The following is a 20,755-nucleotide window of genomic DNA, read 5'->3' as shown; positions in this document are numbered from 1 at the left end:
CACTGGCTCCACATTTATGTTTCATGTATGTTTATTGTACATAAGATGTTTTTAAGAAAGAAGCTGTAAACAAGAGGTGAAAACCCAACCTAGTCACCTGCTTCCAATTTTATATTTAAGGAAACAGTGGGCCTGCTCAGAGTGTCACAGCCAGAGATAACATAAAGTGGGATTAAGCCTAAAGCATTCCCAACTTATTATTATTTCTATTATACAATGTACCATCTACTTCTCAATAAATATTAGTCAAATAGCAAAGTCAAGGTAAAGTAGTAAATAAAAGCTTACTGGCTATGTATTGTTTGGTCTTTCAAGACAGGGTTTCTCTGTGTAGCCCTGGCTGTTTTAGAACTTGCTTTATAGGCTGGCCTTGAACTCAAGAAATATTTTTAATTCTATATATTAAAATAAATTCAACCAATGTGGGCTGGAGAGAAGGCTCAGAGATTAAGAGCACTGCTTGCTGTTCCAGAGGTCCTAAGTTCAATTCCCAGCAACCATGTGGTGGCTCACAGCCATCTGTAATGAGATCTGGTGCCCTCTTCTGGCGTGTAGGCATACATAGAGGCAGAATGCTGTATACATAATAAATAAATAATCTTAAAAAAAAATTCAACCAATGTTCAAGTAATTAGGCATTTTAGAAGACCATTACTGGGCTTCCATACATTATGCTTACTCTAACATTAAAGACACAACTTTACTTCCAAAGCAGTAGCATAAAACAGAACTATATGCTAGTATTACATACTCCATCCCATTCACTTAAGACAAAGGGAAAAAAAATCAGTTAATAAATTTTGTCTTAAAACATATACAAAATAAACTTTATATATATTAGAAAAGTTATGTATAATAAATATTATATATTATATATATTGTAAAAAATGAGTATGTATCCTTAACTAATAATGGTCAACGCATTTTATATACACTGTTAAAGTACACTCATATATACTGGGTAGAGAGAGTTGGAGGAAAAAGGAATGAATTAAAACATGAATTTGCACTAATGATAGTATTTATGAGACAATGACAACACTGAGACTTTAGATAGACTTTACTAATTATAAAAGCAAAGTTAGATTCCAATTATATTCTCAGAGTACTATAGAAACTCCTAGTAACACAGGAAGAGTCACTGTCATTGCAAGAAAATAATGTAAATAATGCAAAAGGCCGAAAACAGTCTACATACTATTCAAGTGAAACAACAGGATAATATCTTTATAATCTTCTTAAAAAAGAAAACAACAAACTAAATCTGGGCATGGTGGCTTATTCCAGAACTAAGAGACTGAGTCCTGAAAAAGATGATGAGCTCAAGGCTATAGGGGCTTCATGGTGAGACTCTGTCTCAAAAAAATTAAAATAAAATTAAAAACCTAAGCCAAAACAAACAACAAACCCCAATGTAAACCTAAATTATAAAAATTGCTGGAGAAAAATAAGATCATCTTCACAATAAAATCACTTAAAAACCTGCAAATTAACTACAGCCTTGTGAGTGAAATATACCTCGCTTTTTAGCCTCAGCGACCATCTCATCATACTCCTGCCGGTGACGTAAGGCTTCTTCCTCAGACTTCGCAGGAAGATTCCTGTTCAAAAGAAAAAAACAAAAAGGCCAAATTTTAAACAACTCTTAAACATATGACCTTTTTAGAAGCAGATACAAAAATTGCTAACCTAAAGTTATTTTCACAGCAAATGTAAATGAGTGGGCATGGTGGGGCAGGTCTTTAATCCAAACACTCAGGAGGCCCTCTGCGAGGTTAGCCTGGTCTGTCTCAACAACGAAGAAAAGGTAAATGAAAGGAAGAAAGGAACTCCACATTTCAAAACAAACTCGGAATCCAGATTCCTAATATTTATGGTATATATGGACATTTATACTTCATGTTTATATATGTAAACATACATTTATTTTTAAGATTTATGTATTTTAAGTATATATGTGAACCTGAGTTTATGTATTTGTGTCCTGCATGTGTAGGAGCTTGCAGAGCCAGAAGGGTGAAGGATAGCTGTGAGCTGCCCATGTGGGTGCAGGAAACTGAACCCAGGTCCTCCGAAAGAACAAGATCACTCATCTCTTCAGCCCCGTATTTATTTTTTTAATTGTATTACATGTGTGTGTGTGTGTATGTGTGTGTGTAGGGGGAAAGGCCTCTGTATGGAGGCCAAAGGGCAACTTGTAGCTTTTACTATATGGGTCTGGAGTCAGAATTCAGGTTCTCAAACTTAATAGTTTAATACACTGAACCATCTGTTGACTCATGTTTAGATATTTAAACATTTCAGATCTTAGGCAATGTGAGATCTAAAATGTTTAAATATCTGAACTTTAGATTATTTGTTATACCCACTTCCTAGAATTCTTTTTTCATAACTCTTTTGACATACAACTAAAAAATTGTACACATTTTAAGAATAATTTGACAAGAGGCAGGCGCAGTGACTCATGTTTATAATCCTAGCACTTGGGAGGCTGAAGTAAGAAGACTGTCATGAATCTGAGGCCAGTCTGGGCTATACAATAAGTTCCTGACGAACCTGGACAACAGTGTGAGACCTTGTCTAAAAGAAGAATTAAAAATTGTTTTTAAAGTAATAGCATGGGAAACAGGCATAGTAGCATACATCCTAAATCCCAGAAGTAGAGAGGTGGAAGCAGGGGCAGGCGGATCTCTGTGAGATCCAGGCCAGCCTCATCTACATAGTGAGTTCCAGGACATCCATAGCTACACAGTGAGATCCTGTCTTGGAAATAAATGATAGGTAGATAGACAGACAGACAGAGGTAGACAGAATGAGGGGCTGGAAAGAAGGCTCAGCAGCTTGGAGCAGTGGCTGCTCTTGCAGAGGACTAGGGGTCAGTTTCCAGCACCTGGAAAAGTAAAGAGCATTAACAGTGCATGCTGGGAACAGAGACTGGCAAATATCCCAACCTGCCACTTACAAATTAGTTAGGAAACTGATGTTTGCAGGCAATATTGCCTTTCTTTCTTTCTTTCTTTCCTTTTTTTTTTTTTTTTTTTTGAGACAGGGTTTTTCTGCATAGCTCTGGCTGTCCTGTAGACCAGGACACTCTGTGGACCAGGCTGGCCTTGAACTCACAGAGATCACCTGCCTCTGCCTCCTGAGTGCTGGGATTAAAGGCATGCTCCGCTGCCACCACCCCCTGGCATTTACAGACAATCTTGAATTGTCCTTTTCTTCATTGCAGTTTCAGTGTTTTGAAAACGACTGTTCAAAATAAGTGTTAGATACAAACTCTTAAAACAATACATGAAAAATTGGCTTACAATTTAATTCTAAGTTCTGTGCTTACTTCTTCAATCATCAAACATGAACACGCATCACAGGGCTCAACTATTAAAATACAAAGTTGAGCCAACCATACAGTGACTATCCTATCAATCTTTGTTGTTGTGTTGTTTTATTTTTGAGACAGGACTTCACTGGAACTCTTTATGTAGACCAGGCTAGCCTTGAACTGAAAGAGATTACCCTGCCTCTGCCTGAGTCCTGCCATGCTCCGCAATCTTTGACATTTTGAAGAGAAGAGTTTCAGTACTACAACTGCTAGATAACTATATGCTATACAGTAAATAAAGCAAAAAAAAAAAAAAAAAAAAAAAAACCCAGTACATGCAGATATTAGGGTGGTTTTTCTTTTATAAAAATTCACTAATTTTTACATCTGTCTTAAGAAGTGAATAAGGGGGTGTGTGGACGCAGTAGCTGAAAGCTATATATCCTGATCCATAGGGGAAGGAGAGGGAACAGGGACACAGAAACAGAGAGAGAAAGAGAAAGAGGGGGGGGGGGGGGGAACAGAAGAAAGGAAGAAGACTGACTGGGCCTGTGTGGGCTTTTGAAACCTCAAAGCCCCACCCAGTGACACACCTCCTCCAGCAGGGCCACCGTGTGAGTGTGGGGGTTGGAATGAGAGTGGCCCCTAGGCTCCTGTTTGAACAGGCCATCGGGGGAGTGGGAGTGGCACTCTTTGAAAGGGATTAACAAGTGAGACCTTCTCCCCAACCCACCCCCATCCCGCACTTTCCAAATCAAGGTCTCCCATGGGGAGTCAGAAGGCTGGGGGTGGGAAGAGGGAAGAGGGAAGAGGGAAGAGGGGGGAACCTGTGGTTGGTATGTAAAGTGAATAGAAATTTTCTTAATAAAAACAAAACATAAAAGTGTGGCCTTGTTGGAGTAGGTGTGGCCTTGTTGGAGGAAGTGTGTGTGGGGATGGGGAAGGGGGCATGGGGGCGTTGGTTCAGGTCTCCAAAGCCCAAGCCAGTCCCAGTGTCCCCCCTGTTTCCTGTAGAACTCTCAGTGTCTCCTCCTGTATGCTGCCATGCTCTGCCCACGACAAAAATGGACAAAACCTGCCAGGTGGTGGTGGCACACACTTTTATTTTAATCCCAGGCAGAGGCAGGGGGATCTCTGAGTTCAAGGCCACCCTGGTCTTCAGGGCAAGTTCCAGGGCAGCCAGGGCAGAGAAACTCTGTCTTGAAAAAAAAAAGAGAGAGAGAGAAAGAAAGGAAGGGAGGGAGGGAGGGAGGGAGGGAGGGAGGGAGGGAGGGAAGGAAGGAGGGAAGGAAGGAAGGAAGGAAGGAAGGAAGGAAGGAAGGAAGGAAGGAACTAAACCTCTGCAACTATAAGCCAGCCCCATGAAAAGCTCTCTTTTTATAAGAGCTGTCTTGATCATGGCGGCTCTTCACAGCAACAGAACACTAACTAAGACAATGAGCCTCTGGGGGTCATTCTTATTCATACAACCATAGTCACTTTTCACTGGCACCTTTCAGAATTTCTATTATTTATTTGGTACTGGTGCACATATAGCCCCAGCACTCAGGAACTGAGGCAGAAGGATTACAAATCCTAAGTCAGCTTGAGCCATGTAGTGAGACACTATCTCACAGAAGCTGTTGTTGTGGAAGTTGTTAAGGAAGTTGCTAGAAGAAAAATAGAAGCAATTTTACCCACTGATACTTTTTAAAAACTGTTGTTATCAGTGATTTTCTTTTTATTTTTCTTTAACAACTTGAAGAGACACACAGCAACATATTAGTGTATCTGGATACAACCATACTCTTGATTTCTTGATTCTTGGTTTTCTTTTTTTGTTTTTTGAGACAGGGTTTCTCTGTGGATTGTAGCATGAATTGTTAGAAGGTCTTATTAATAAAAAAACAAACCTGGTGTCAGTTATTGGGATGAATGCTGGAAGATCAGAGAAGCAGAACAAGCCACAGCCACCTCACCTTGCCAGTTCCTCAGCTGATCCTGTTTCCTCAGACTGGAAGCCTCTGTGTCCTCATCCAAATGAATCTCAGCTAAACTGCTGCTCAAAAGCCTAAAAGCTTAACCAGCTCTAGTTTCTGGTCCTCACACCTTATATACCTTTCTGACTCCTGCCATCACTTTCTGGGATTAAAGGCGTGAGTTTATATGACTGGCTGTTTCCAGTGTGGCTTTGAACTCACAGGGATTCTGCCTCTGGAATGCTAGTTAAAGGCGTGTGCTACTACTGCCTAACCTCTATGTTTAATATTGTGGCTGTTCTGTTCTCTGACCTGCAGATAAATTTATTGGGGTGCACAATATATCAACCACAGTGGATTACTTGATTTTTACTTAGATTAGTAGAGAAAAAAAGCATATACAAAATAAACAAAAGGATAAGTTTATAGAAAGTACTGTATTTGAAATCATCTAAATGAGATTTCAGTGGTATCACTGCTCCATCTGTAAGGAAAAGTTTGAACCATAAAATCCCATGAAGTGTAAGAAGAACCCTATACACTGAGTGACTGCAGATGTATCTAAAATTACGGAAACAAACAAGGAAATGAAAAGGGAGAACCAAGTACAGGTTTCTTTCAGTGAAGAAACTCCTTACACCCCGGCTGGTGGTGGCACACACCTTTAATCCTAGCACTTGGGAGGCAGAGATAGGCGGATCTCTGCCAGTTCGAGGCCTTCCTAGGCTACAGAGTGAGCTCCAGGAACGGTGGTGCAAAGCTTCACAGAGAAACCCTGTCCCGAAAGAAAAAAAAGAAACTCTTTACATTATCACTCAGCTTACACAGGAGGAAGCTTCCAGCACCAATTCCATGCTACAGAGGAAATCCTGTGTCTTTTTTCCTAAGATTTATTTATTTTTATATGTCTGCATGTGTATCTCTGTGAGTTTATGTGTACTATGTGTATGCAGGTACACACAGAAGCCAAAGGGGCATCAGATTCTCTGGAACTGGAGTTACAGGTAGTTGTAGCTGCCTGATATGGGGGTTGGGAATCACAAGAACAGGTTCTCTGCAATAACCATGTTTGAGTTTGTTTCTCACTGATGAGGTCATCCTGATTAAGAGCAACTTAAAAAGGAAAGAGTTTATTCCAGTTCCATGTTGCAGCTCATAACCAAGGCAAGCCACTGTAGGTGTTGCAGGTGGGAACTAGGGTGCAGAAACTGAAGCAGAGACAGTGGAGGAATGCTGCTTCACGGGCTGGATTCCCCTGGCTAATGCTCAGCCTGCTCTTACACAACCACCTACCCAGGGGTAGCACTGCCCACAGGGTTGGGCCCTTCTGCAATAATTAGTAACTAGGAAAAGGCTCCCTCTTTTCAGGTAACTCTGGGTTTGTGTCAAGGTGACCACTGACAGTAACTGACTGCTGACAATAACTCTGAGTACTTATGGCTGTAAGTACCCTTAACCAACTGAGTCATTTCTCCAGCCCTCTGCCCTTCTGTACTGTTCTCATAGATGATGTGTCACAGCTAAGAGAATGTCATTACCAGTAAGTTGAATTCTAAAGTAAACCAGCACCCAGGAGGCAGAGGCAGGTGGCTCTCTGCCAGCTTGAAGTCAGTCTGATCTACATAATGGGTTCTGGCTAGCCTGGGTTATATAGTGAGATCCCGCCTCAAAACAAAGAAACAGAAAACCAAAAAAAAAAAAAGGCTAACTTGAGCCTGTCTGTATCCATGAACAGAAAAACAAACAAAAAACATAGAAAATTATGCTGGGCGGTGGGGATGCACATCTTCAGTCCCAGCACTCGGGAGGCAGAGGCAGGCGGATCTCTTGAGTTCCAGGCCAGCCTGGTCTACAAAGTGAGTTCCTGAAAGGTCAAAGCTACACAGGGAAACCCTGTCTTGAAAAAGAAACAAACAAACAAAAAACTACAAAATTACTAAGCACTCTGCCACAGCTTCTCAGCCTCTCACTGAATAGAAGTTATCTGACACAATCTGTTGGAAGGTAATCTGGGAGAGAAAGGGTAGGTGCTCACGCTGTACCCATGGATTTCCATCTGGTTTTATCCTTCACAACACTGAATTTTCATTTACTTCATTTCTCTACACCTGTTTTTCAACTCATTGAAGAGATAAATAATGAGTAATTAAGCACCTTTGAAAGATACTGTAGGTTTAAATGACAATTATGTAAGTGTACATAAATCATTTCCCTTATAAAACAGCCCCATTCAAATTTAAGAATTCATTATAGCAACTCAGAGTTGAATGGCACAGAGATCATGTTAATTCTTAAAACTTAATTCTAATACTTAATTCTAATTAATTGCTATATTAATTTTAGATCAACAGAATAAAAACAGAAGTCCTTTTTATGTGCTTATATAATTTTGGCAGACTAATGTTACATACAATTATATGCATGGAATATTATTTCAAGCCAATTTCAAATCATATTACTTCAAGAATTGTTGGTTCAGGCTGCCATAAAGGGTCAAAGAAGTAGATATAGGGCTGGAGAGATCACTCAGAGGTTAAGTGCACTGGTTTGGTTCCCAGTACCCACATGGTAGCTCATAAGTGTAACTCCAGTTCTAGGATATTCAATTCCTTCTTCTGGCCTCAGCCAGCACCAGACACATGTGCAGGCAAAACACCCAAATACACATAAAGTAAAATAAGTAAGGGAAAAAAAATGTAAAGACAAAAAAAAAAAAAAAAAAGTAGACAGCAGTGGAAGAGTGAAGTTGGTAACAAGGACTCAATAAAAGACACAGATCCTCAACCAGACACTCTTCCCTTGCTTGTCTCATCACTCTTGCTCTCCTGCAAACGACTTTCCTAAGAACAGGTGCATTTTTATACCTGAAGCCTGAAATGAAACTTTCTAATGGTCTCATTACTAACTGCTGGGGTGAGGGACAGGGAGGATCAAACAGGGATTTCACTGCATACCCCAGGGTTGCACAAATCTCACTATTTAGCACAGGTTGGCCTCCAACTCACAGCAATGCTTTTGTCTCAGCCATCCAAGTGCTGGAATAAGAACTATGAGTCACTACTCCCAGCTCCTCTTACCACATCCCTAAAAAGCTTTAAAAGAAAATCAATGTAAAAATTATCGAGAATAAAGTTACTACATTAAGAACTCATTTGGAGGTTGAGGGGGGTGTAACGTGTCCTCCTCTGATGGAAGGCCATCCTTTTTGACCAAACACACTGCATTAGGAAGGACATGTGTAGGAAGCACAGCTTAGAATAAGCACTGGAGAAACCAGGATTGTCAGTCACATGGGCCTGTTTTCTTCAATGGAAGGAAATGAGTGACAGAGAGTTACCTAGAATGCCAGAGTGAAAAGCGGTCTATCAACCAGTGGTTATTCTGTTATTCTATGATCCAGCCTTCCTGGGTCCTCCAATATCCTGAGTAGGCCTTGATACTGAGCTCTGTCTCTCAAGTGAATCAAACACTCCCTATGAACTTTGGCATCCTCCACCAAGAGAGTCTATCCTGCTTATCACAGATCCTTCTAGACCTGAGCTCTGTTTATCAGCCAACAGAACTCATTCTCATTGTAAAGGTCACAGGTCACAAGTTCTACTATGTTTAAATGTGTAAGGAAAATAAACCACAGGGTCAGTCCAGAGAGGCCTTATCTAGTGCCCACAAAATTGGCAGTGTTCTGAGTTTTCTTTTTAGATTTTCAAGACAGGGTTTCTCTGGATAGCCTTGGCTGTTCTAGAACTTACTTTGTATACCAGGCTGGCCTCAAAATCACAGAGATCCACCTGCCTCTGTCTCCTGAGTGCTGGCATTATCTCTCCATGGTCAATTTCCCACCAGTGGCAATACCTGCAGGAGCGATACCCGCCTGCCAGACAGGTCCATCCAATCAACTATGCGATGCATGGGTAGACATATATCACATCCAGATTATTCCCACACCCAATTCTATCCAATTAAAAAGTTGTATGAGGGCCATAATTTTTTAGTCTTAAATGCACTTATAAGCCCAGCTTTTTGTCTTCTTTGAAAGCATTACAAAACATTCTACTTTTGTTTAGCTCCAGATTCTGTATTTATGCTCAACAAGGTAAGATACAGACCAGCAATGTGGTAAGATGCTAGGAAAAAAAAAAAAAGATAAAAAAAAAAAACAAAACTAACAACAAAAGAACCATACCCAGGAGACTCAGAGAGGAGAAAAGAGATTAAGAAACAAATAGTATTGCTTTAGTAAGGGTATAATATTCTTGCTGGAGATTGAACCCAGAGCCCTCTAAACTGTAGCCCAACCCATAAGAAAAAAACTTTTTAAATTGCATTATTATTTTGTGTATGGGTGACCTGACTTCATGTGTTTCTGGGCACCATGTGCATGCTTGGTACCCACAGGCCAGAAGAGGGCATGAAACTGGAGTTGCAGATGGTTGTAAATTGCCATGCGGGTACTGAGTATGGAACCTGGGTCCTCTCAAAAAATAGCCAGTGCTCTTAACCACTAAGCTATCTCCCAGCCCAAGAATAGATTCTTAATAGTAGTAAATAAGCTAGTTGACATTCATTAGTTATACAATATAAAAAGCAAGGACAGGTTTATCTTAAATATATACTAAACATCAAAACCAAAATAATTCTCCTAACAATACCTTGCCGTAAGATAAAGAATACTGTATTTAAATAGAAACAGACATAAAAAACAAGTTTGTTTTATTGGTGGTGGTACAGTTCTGAGATTGGTGTGTGTGTGTGTGTGTGTGTGTGTGTGTGTGTGTGTATGAATGTATGTATATATCTCCCAGTCTGATCACAAATTTGTGGTTTCAAGTGACACTCCTATCTCAGCCTCCTGGATAGAAGGGACTACAGGTGTATGTCATCATTCTTGGAAAGAATAAAGAGTTTGTTTTATAAGGGCTCATTGTGGTGGGGCACCTCTTTAATTCCAGCACTGGGGAAGTGGGGGGGCAAAGGGAGGTGGCTCTCTGTGAGCTTGGAGGCCAGCTTGGTCTACATAATGAGACTGTACAGATAAAGCCTGAACATCAATAATATGTTTTTTTTTTAAGATTTTATTTAATTTTATTTTGTGTGCACTGGTGTTTTGTCTGCATTCTTGTCTGTGTGAGGGTGTTGGATCCTCTGGAACTGGAGTTACAGACAGTTATGAGATGCCATGTGAGTGCTGGGAATTGAACCTGGGTTGTCTGGAAGAGAGTTAGTGCTCTTAACCCCCTGAGCCATCTCTCTGGTCCCCAATAATGTTTTTCTCTGGTCCCCAATAATGTTTTTCTCTGTTCATTTTAGGATACATGGTGATGCATCCTATAATACTTTTTTTTTTTTTTCTGGTTTTGGTTTTGGTTTTTCAAGACACGGTTTCTCTGTGTAACTTTCACCTTTCCTGGAACTCACTTGGTAGCCAGGCTGGCCTTGAACTCACAGAGATCTGCCTGGCTCTGCCTCCCAAGTGCTAGGATTAAAGGCGTGCACCACCACCGCCCGGCGCATCCTATAATTCTAACACTGGGAAGTACAACAGGAAAATAATGGATTTAAGGCCAGCCTGGGCTAAATGAGATCCTATCTCAAAACAAAACAAATAAATCCCTTTCTGTATTTAAGTTCTATTTTAAGTAAAACAGTGAGAACAATTAAACCTAAGTTTAAATATAAATAAATAATGAACCTAATGATCACTAAATACTTACGATGGTCGGTCCTCAAGAATCAGGGCAGTGGTAGAAAGTGGCTCAAACTCAAAATTCTTACGTCTTGAAGACTGAGGTGGTACTTTACAGGTCCTCCCTGTTCGTGCTTCATATTCCTAGAGCAAATAAGGATATAATTTATGAAGAGATTTTTCTAATTTTTGGTATGTATTATTAAACCTGTATTATTAAGGGCATTATGCTATAAGGGATATAAAGTATCAAGAAAATAAATAAATTTCTTTTTTATTTCCTGGGTAGCCTAAACTATGAATTTGTATTATCTAAAAATTACCAAGCTGTGCTAGGAGAAAGAATGACAGAAATACTCTAGATGAACCGGAGTGGTCTTAGGGACTCTTTGTTACACTGCCCTCAGCGTACCATCTACCTAAGTGCCGAGTAATCTACAAGCAGATGAACTTACTTTCTGTACCTTAGATGAGTGATGGAAATGTTGAGACAGCAGACAGACTACCCAACTGCAATGCTCAAAAGAACTCTCCAAAGGTGACACTGGGATTCTAAACACTGGGGTCTTTTAGATCTCAGGCCTCTGTGACTCTAACTACTACAGATACAGACACTGCAAGAGAACAGAGTCTGAGCTTATAAGTACACCTCCTTACTCTCATTTTAAACAAGTTACCAATATAGCATATCCAAAATTATAGCATAAAACACAATATACTCTACTAAATTAAAAAATTTTTTGGGGGGGTTTTGGGTTTTTTTTGTTTTTGTTTTTGTTTTTGTTTTTTTTTGAAACAGGGTTTCTCCATGTAGTTTTGGTGCCTGTCCTGGATCTCACTCTATAGCCCAGGCTGGCCTCAAACTCACAGAGATCCGCTTGGCTCTGCTTCCCAAGTGCTGGGATTAAAGGCGTGCCCCACTGCCACCCAGCAAAAAACTGTTTTTATAATACTTCTCTATTTCATTAAATCTGATAATTCTATTAAAAGATACAATGTTAACATATTCTTTGTAGAATCATCTAAATTTCTCCATTTGAGTTTTTCTGTTTGTTTTTCAAGACAGGGTTTTTCTATGGGTATATGCTCATATATTCAGAAGTCAGCTTGATTATAATAAGCATACGCAACATGTTGGTGTTTAAAGCGGAAGTAGGAATACAAGCAATAAAGTATTTATGTGGATATAATTATGATTAAAAACTCTTACATATGACACACTTGTATCAGTTTAGCTAAACAACTGTATCTGGTACCCCTACCCCCTCCCCAACCCAGGCCTATGATCTCAAGACCTCATCATGAGTTTTTGGATTCTGGGTTTTTTGTTTGTTTTCTAGTTTTTCAAGACAAGGTTTCTCTGTGTATTCCTGCCTGTTTTAGAACTCATTCTGTAGACTAGGCTGGCCTTGAACTCAGAGATCCACCTGTCTCTGCCTCCTGAGTGCTGGGATTGAAGGCGTGCCACCACTGCCCAGCTTAAGCATTTTCAAAGAAATGTTTACAATTTTTATGAAATCCATTCCTAGAAACTGACCAAAAATCAGTAATAAGTTTATTCACTTATAATCTGTATGATTCATACTTTTATTTTTGTTTTTTTTTAAAGCAGTCTGAGTCTGGAGAAACTGTTCAACAGTTAAGAGCACTTGCTGCTCTTAATAGAGTATCAGAGCTCAGATACCAGCACCCATGGTGAACAGCTCACAACCATCTATAACTCCAGCTCTAGGGGATTCTGACAACCTCTTCTGGCCTCTGCAGGCATGCGCGCGCACACGCACGCACACACACACACACACACACACACACACACACACACACACCTTTTGATAACTGATCATTTATATGAAGAAAATTAACTGTGCTTAAAGTGGTCAGAGATTTCACTCACTAGTACTTAGCTACCATAGCCTAGAATTTTTTTTTAGGATGTGGTAATTTAAATGCAACTGGGCCCCACAAAATCATAGGGAGCACTATTAGGAGGTCAACTTTGTTGGAGTGGCTATGGCCTTGTTAGGAGAAGTGTGTCACTGTAGGGGTGGGCTTTGAGGTTTCCTATGCTCAGGATACTTCCCAGTGTCTCAAATGACTTCCTATTGCCTTCCAGATGTTAGCACTCTCAGCTACTCCTCCAGCACCACATCTGTCTGAATGCCACCATGCTCCCTGCCATGATAATGGACTGAACCTCTGAAACTGTAAACCGCTGCCTCAGTTAAATGTTTTACTTTATGAAAGTTGTGGTCAGGCAGTGGTGGTGCACGCCTTAATCCCAGCACTTGGGAGGAAGAGGCAGATGGATCTCCGTTTGAGGCCAGCCTGGTCTACAGAGTGAGTTCCAGGGGAGCCAGGACAAGACAGAAAAACCCTGTCTCAAAAAAACCATGAAGGAAGGAAGGAGGGAGAGAGGGGGAGAGGGTGGAAGGGAAGAAGGGAGGGAAGGAGGGAGGGAGGAAAGGAAGGAAGGAAGGAAGGAAGGAAGGAAGGAAGGAAGAAAGGAAGGAAGGAGGAAGGAAGGAAGGAAGGAAAAAAACTCAGGGCTAGAAAGATTCCTCAGTGGTTAAGAGTACTGATTGCTCTTGCAGAAGATCCGAGTTCAATTCCAAGTACCCACATGGTAGCTCACAACCATTTACAACTCCAGTCTCAGGATATGATGCCCTAGTCTAGCTTCCACAAGAACTGTAGATATATGGTTCACAGACATACATGCAAGCAAAACATATAAAATAAAGGTTATTTTTTTAAAATAAAATACTGAATCGAGAAGAACAAAGAATAGCATAGTAGGAGCTCTCTTGTAGAAAGACAAACTAGCCTAATGTATACTAATGTACACTAATGTACACTAATGTGTACTAATGTACACTAATGTACACTAATGTGTACTAATGTGTACTAATGTACACTAATGTGTACTAATGTGTACTAATGTATACTAATGTACACTATGTACACTAATGTACACTAATGTGTACTAATGTGTACTAATGTACACTAATGAGTACTAATGTGTACTAATGTATACTAATGTACACTAATGTGTACTAATGTGTACTAATGTGTACTAATGTACACTAATGTACACTAATGTGTACTAATGTACACTAATGTACACTAATGTGTACTAATGTGTACTAATGTATACTAATGTACACTATGTACACTAATGTACATTAATGTGTACTAATGTGTACTAATGTGGACTAATGTACACTAATGTACTGTACACTAATGTACACTAATGTACACTAATGTACACTAATGTATACTAATGTACATGTACAGACTGGACTTGAGGTTGAGACTTTAGAACACTACTCTTGAAGAAGTAAGGAAATCCTCTCCACACTATGAGTAAATTAGAGAGCACCAGAACAACATTCAGAAACAAAGAAACTCTCCAAGTGAACATCTCTACCATCTCAAGGCTATGTCTGTTCAGGACAAATGGACTGTAATACAGCTTGATCCAAGTCAGGGAAATTTCCAAGTGAAAAGGATTTGGTAAATTACAATGTCTTTGCTGATCCCAAGTTTTATTCTACAACCTATAAATTAAGAGAGGAAAAAAAAAACCCATACTTAAGTTAAAGCTTAATTAAAATGTTAGCCCCAAAAAATTCATCACTGTCTCATATATAGCAGTACCTTATAGTAAATGTCTTCTGGCAGTTGTTGGTGAAATTTTGTTAAGTCTGATCTTTAGTCAAGCCTAATATATAGATCTGAGATAACTACAGAATCAAATTTTGAACATAACCTTTGTAGAGAGCTGCGCACAGCTGCACCCATAAGATGGCGCTGGCTTCCGCCCCCACCTTCCCAATGGTGAGTGCTCTGGGGAGTAAACAACTCCATATTTGGCTTAGTCCTAGGATCTGGCTTGCTTCCGTGAACCTGGACATATCTGCAGTGCCCACATGGCAGGCTGGGGTTGGCCACCCAGGGACTATTTAGGTCGTGGGCGGGCCTTCCCCGGGGTCAGAAGATTGTTCAAGGTTCCTGAGTAAACTGCTGAAAGAAGAGCTCGGTGTGCGTCTTCCTTGCTGGTCGAGGGGGTCGTGACAAACCTTGATATTAAAACTAATAATGCTATAAAAATAGCAGAGTATTTTTAAACTGTAACTTATTTCCAGGACTCTTTTCTGATCATGGGAAAAAACTGACATTCAAATTCTCTTAGCCTATTTAATTTGTTAGTTCTCTCTCTCTCTCTCTCTCTCTCTCTCTCTCTCTCACACACACACACACACACACACACACACACACACACTCACTCACTCACTCACTCACTCTTCTTTCCTGTTAAGGTTAATATCCCCCCTCTAGCAAGTATAACACCAGAACTGTTTTGAATTCTTCTCCCAATATTCGAGCCACATAAACTTTAATGAAATCTATACATCCATAAATAGGAAGACATAATAGTTTTATCAATTATGAATGTAAAACACACATAAAGGAAGTTATTCACTCCCCTTTCAAGTGGCAAAAGAGAAAGAAAAAACATTTACATTTTAATAAGTTTAAGGACTTTGCAGGAATAAACTCTCAACACAGCCCAGCCTAGACAACTTAACAGTGCTCAAGAACATTATTTTTCCAGTTTTTAGTCAAATCTCATGCCAAGGTTATCTATATGTAAACAAAATTAAATTCCAAGAACTTGTTCACAAATCACAAAGACTTGTTAAAACACAAAGACTTAACTAAGCTGGGTGACCTTCTTGTGAAGACAGGGTCTCCTGTAGGCCACACTGGCCTGGAATTCACAGTGGAGCTGCTCCTGTCCCATCCCTTCACTCTCCCCACTGTGAGTGTGGGATGACAGGTATGCGCCACCACACCTGGTTTATGCTGTGCAGGGCTTAGTGCATGCTAGGCAAATGGTCTACCGACTGAATTACATCTCAGGCCAGAAATCAGTATTTTAAAACATTTTTACTTGCTACTCAAGTTCTGCGAAAGTGATTTAATTACTCAATTCAACTTCATTCAGAGAATGGCAGGGGTACTGATGGAAACCTGGACTGTCCTCCAAGTACAAAAGTCTCCTTTTCACATGAAGTCAACAACACGGAAACAATGCTCCCCACCCCCACCCCAGTTCATTTTCTACTGAAAAGAAATTTCAGGCTGAAATAAAGATTGGAAAGGGTATAGTCAATCTAGGATCCAACTATATTATAGTTACTCACAACATGCTCATCTGAAATCACTCCCACTTGCAGTTTGGTGGTCAGAGACTACTATATTCTAACTTTAGCTATTAACAAAACCAGGTCAAATGAATGGAAATATATCTGAAATACTAGAAATTCAACTTTTAATATGGCTCACCAATAGTTCAAAAGGCCACAAGCAGGAATTTCACACCTGCAAGAGAACACATGTGATCATCCTCAACAAACAATACTATCAATATTCTTGAGGCTCAGAGCTTGATCATTAAGTTAGAGGCCCAATCTCCCTCTGTGTGACTTCGCTATTAGACTAGAACATGCTTTATGTTAGCTTTGTTTTCCTTTGCTGCTAATGGAAGGAAACTGAGGCCCATGTACATGACAGGCAAGTGCCCTACCACTAGGCATTTTTATGTTTCTTTACTGCTAACAAGGATAACACTAAAATTGACCAGATTCTTAATATAATTTACTATATAAATAAAATATTTTTAAAATATTTAACCAAATTTCACTTAGAAACTTCATGTATCTATGAAAAATTATATAAAACATGATGGTTAAATTTCACACACATAAAACATAAGCTCATTACATATGGTCAGGCTTTCTTGAAATAAGTTGTAAGAAAAGAGATCTAATATATATAAATACTCATATGCAAAAATAAAAAATCAATTTAAATATATTACTTTTTTATTTTTGTGTATAAGTATGTATGTGTGGAGGTCAGAGGACAACTTTCAAGGTCAGTTCTCTCTTTCTACCATGTGCAACACCTATACCCCCTATATCATCATCTCACTGGCCAAAAGGAAGAAACTTAAAAGACTTAAAAAGGTGGTGGGGGAAAGTATCATCCTATAATGTCTTATATTTCATAAAAAATATAATTGTGTTACTTGTATCATTGATAATTACAGGAAAAAAATTATAAATCAAACCTTAAATTCATGTTTAGTTCCTTAGTGTATAATCTGGCAAGTGCCTTTCCATTAAAAACAAAAGAAGGAATTATGGTCCATAAACATTATACTCATTCTTAAGAATATGGCAACTCATTTTTTAATAACTGCTTTAAAAAATATTTATTACAAGGGCTGGAGAAAGAGCTCAGTTAGGAGCACGGGCTGTTCTCCAGAAGACGTGAGTTAGGTTCTTGGCACCTACATGGTGATTTACAACCACCTGGTCTCTGTGGGCACCAGGCATGCACGTTTTACATAGACAAAACACCCACACACATCAAATTTTATTATAATTAATTAATTTGGGGTTTTTTGAGACAGAATTTCTCTATGAAACAGCCCTGGCTGCCCTGGAACTCACTTTGTAGACCAGGTTGGCTTCAAACTCAGAAATCCACCTGCATCTGCCTTCCAGGTGCTGGGGTTAAAGGTGTGGCCACAACTTCCAGCACATAAAATTTTATTTAAAAAAATTACCCAATGGGGCTGAAGAGATGGCTCGGCAGTTACAAGCACTCGCTCCCCAAGAGTGAGGACCTAAGTTTGAATCTCTAGCACCCACATAAGAAGGTGGGTATGGCTGCACACTCAACTGTCACATAAGAAGTTGGGTGTGGCTTCACACTCAACTGTCACATAAGAAGGTGGGTGTGGCTGCACACTCAACTGTCACGCTGTTCTTGGCCCCTGTATCTCACTGCTGAGCCTGTCAAAGGCAAGTGAGATTTCTCTGGAATGTTCAAAGGTATTTGCTTATATACGTATGTTTGGAAAAGAGTTGCCTGTATCTCAGGGTGACCTCAAACTCATCATACAGCCAAAGATGACCATGAACTCCTGTTTCCTTCCTCCACTTCTTAAGGTCTGGGACTACGGGAGTACATCACCACATGGAGCAGGAATTTATTTTGACTTTAACACATTTTCAGCATTATACATACATTATACCTGAGTCACTAGCTATAATTCATTTCCTACAGTCTTAATAGCTGATGAAGTATCAACTTTCTCATGGCTGTAATGTTAATACCTTCTTTTTTGTTTATTTTTCCATTTAAGACTATAAGTATAAAAAGTCATTAGAAATTAATACATGGTGAAGGGTCTCAAATACAGTTTTCTATACTTTTGTTTTGTTTTGGTTTTTTGAGACAGGGTTTCTCTGTGTAGCCCTGCTGTCCTAGAACTGGCTCTGTAGACCAGGCTGGCCTCAAACTCACAGAGATCCGCCTGCCTCTGCTACCTGGCTCAGTTTTCTACTTTTAATGCTTTACAAAATTCAAACATCAAAGCTAAGGAAAAGTGCTTCAAGACACATAAAGTTGTAAGTGTACATCAAATTACTATAAAGAGAAAGCCACGCCAACCTTGAATAAAAGACAGTTCGGAAAGAGAAGAGCAGAGGGAGGTAAACAAACAGGGAGGGGCACAGGAGGAGGACCATGGGAGGCAAAGGCCCTTACAGCCGAGCTGATAACCTGAGTGCAGTCTCCAGGACCCACAGGCAGAGAGAATGACTCCCCAAACAGTCTTCTGGCCACCACACATATATTGTGGTATTTGAGTGAATACACATGCACACTACTCATAAAAAATGTAAAAAAGAAAAAAAAATGAATACTTGAACAAGTCTTCAGTAGCTAGACCACTGTTTGGCTTCTTGAGGGAGAATCTGATCTAGAAAAACTATAAACAAAAGTTTTGATTGGTTGGTAGGTTTTTTCCAACAGTTTCATTTTGTAGCCCTTCTGCCTAAAGCCCAGGCTAGCCTCCAACTAATCACAAAATGACAACCTACTTATCTATCTCAGGCTCCTGAGTTTTAAAAATCCAACTGTGAGCCACCACATTTAACTAGGCAAAAGTTAATTCCACAGTGCATGCTAAACTTTATGATGAAGAGGTTCTGAGCCTTTTTTAGGTTAACAATGTTCTCAGTGTCTCAGTAATTTTCTTACAGCATGCTCTAAACTAAATGAAATAAAAAGTGATTCCATTTAACAAATAGCCATGTTTGAAGAATTCAGTAAGCCTATCTTAATAGATTGCTGGCAGTATAGCTCACTTGGCAGGGTGCCTACCTAGCATAAGTCCCCAGTACTGTCTATTAAACCAGGGTGGTGGCACACAGGTGTCTAAATGTTAGCCACTATGGAGATGGAACCAGATGAAATGAGTCACCTTCCACATCAGCCAGCTCCTGGTCCACCTGGGCTTCAGTAGAGTATCTCAAAACAACAGCAGAAGAGTTTAAGAATATCTTTAAAAAGGCTGGAAAGATGGCTCAGTGGTTAAGAATATTTGCTATTATTCCAGAGGATGACATAGCAGCTCACGTGTATAACTCCAGTCCCAGGGGATCTGACAAAGCTGCCAGCTGAGATGGTCCAGCCTCACAGACTACTCCAGCCAGGACTTCAGATAAGCCCTACACTTTCCCATTACACACAGACTGGACAACCAATGGTACAGCTAGTTTTCCCAGGGCTTGACCATTATCCCAATTTTCTCAGTGTTCCCTAAAGATGCTATTACCTCCAGACAACAGGAAGGAATTTTAAGAATACAATGCCACATTACCAAGGGGTGGGGGTAGGTGGTTTTTGGCTCGAACACACACACACATTGGAAGAAAAAGTTATTTATTTTGAGGCAGCCTCAGTTGGCCTGAAACTCAAGATTTTCGTGCAAGGCATCCTAAAATCCCAAACTAGAATTACAGGCATGTATTATTATGCTGATTTTATTTTACTTTTAAATGTATTTTAATTTTAATCATGTATATGTGTGTGTAGCTATGTATACCATATGTGTAGTGGTGCCTTCAGAAGCAAGAGTTAAGATTCCCCAGAGCTGAAGTCACAGGCAGGTGCTAGGAATCAAATTTAGGTCCTTAATAATAATAAGGTACTTCTTAACTACTGAGCCATCTCTCCAGCCCCCATTGCTTTTGACATTTAATAAGGTGTATGTGTGTGAGGGGTAGGGGGATTGCACATAAATCCATAGAGTCTAGAAGACAGTATCAGAGTCCTTGGAACTGAAGTTACAGATGGTTATGAGCTACCTGATATGAGTTGGGAACTAAACTCAGGTCCTCTGCAAGAGCAGTACACATTTTTAACAGCTTAGCCATCTCTCCAGCCTCCAGATATTATTTTTACATAATATATCACAATTGGACCAATGTCTGCTGTATACTACACAAACTCTTCAAATCTTGTTTTAAGATTAGACACTATCTGTTGTGGGATATTTGCATACTGTGTGAAGATATATTACTGTGATTGGTTTAATTAAAGCTGAATAGCCAATAGCTAGGTAGAAGGTATAGGCAGGTCTTCTGGAGACAGAGAGGTCTCTGGGAAGAAGAAAGGCAGAGTCTCCAGCCAGATGGAGAGAGGAGACAGGAGGTGCAAGATGGAAGAGAGGAAACACCATGTGGCAGAACATAGATTTAACCACTTTTTCTTTTTAACACAGATTTTAAAATATGGGTTAATTTAAGTTATAAAAGCTAATTGAAACAAGCTTAAGCTATAGGCCGAACTTTCATAATTAATAAGAAGTCTCTGTGTCATTATTTGGGAGCTGGCAGGACAGAGAAAGACTTGTTACATTTGGTGTCCAACATG

The 20,755-nt window shown here is 39.7% G+C and overlaps 1 protein-coding gene across 2 annotated transcripts in view; it reads right to left on the bottom strand.

Annotated features, from left to right (window-relative positions):
* Window positions 1-20,755, bottom strand: part of Tbc1d12 (TBC1 domain family member 12) — a 93,607-nt gene that overhangs the window by 35,663 nt on the left and 37,189 nt on the right. For both annotated transcript variants that reach the window (XM_036168312.1, XM_036168321.1), the window contains exons 3-4: window positions 10,989-11,104; window positions 1,519-1,601 (exon numbers count right to left, since the gene is read on the bottom strand). In XM_036168312.1, the coding sequence (XP_036024205.1) occupies window positions 1,519-1,601; window positions 10,989-11,104 (199 nt within the window). The remainder of the gene's footprint in view (window positions 1-1,518; window positions 1,602-10,988; window positions 11,105-20,755) is intronic.

Source organism: Onychomys torridus, chromosome 1 (assembly GCF_903995425.1).
Source record: "Onychomys torridus chromosome 1, mOncTor1.1, whole genome shotgun sequence".
Classification (NCBI taxonomy): domain Eukaryota; kingdom Metazoa; phylum Chordata; class Mammalia; order Rodentia; family Cricetidae; genus Onychomys; species Onychomys torridus.
Note: the sequence above shows the minus strand (reverse complement) of the source record. Positions and strands in the feature narration are given on the sequence as shown.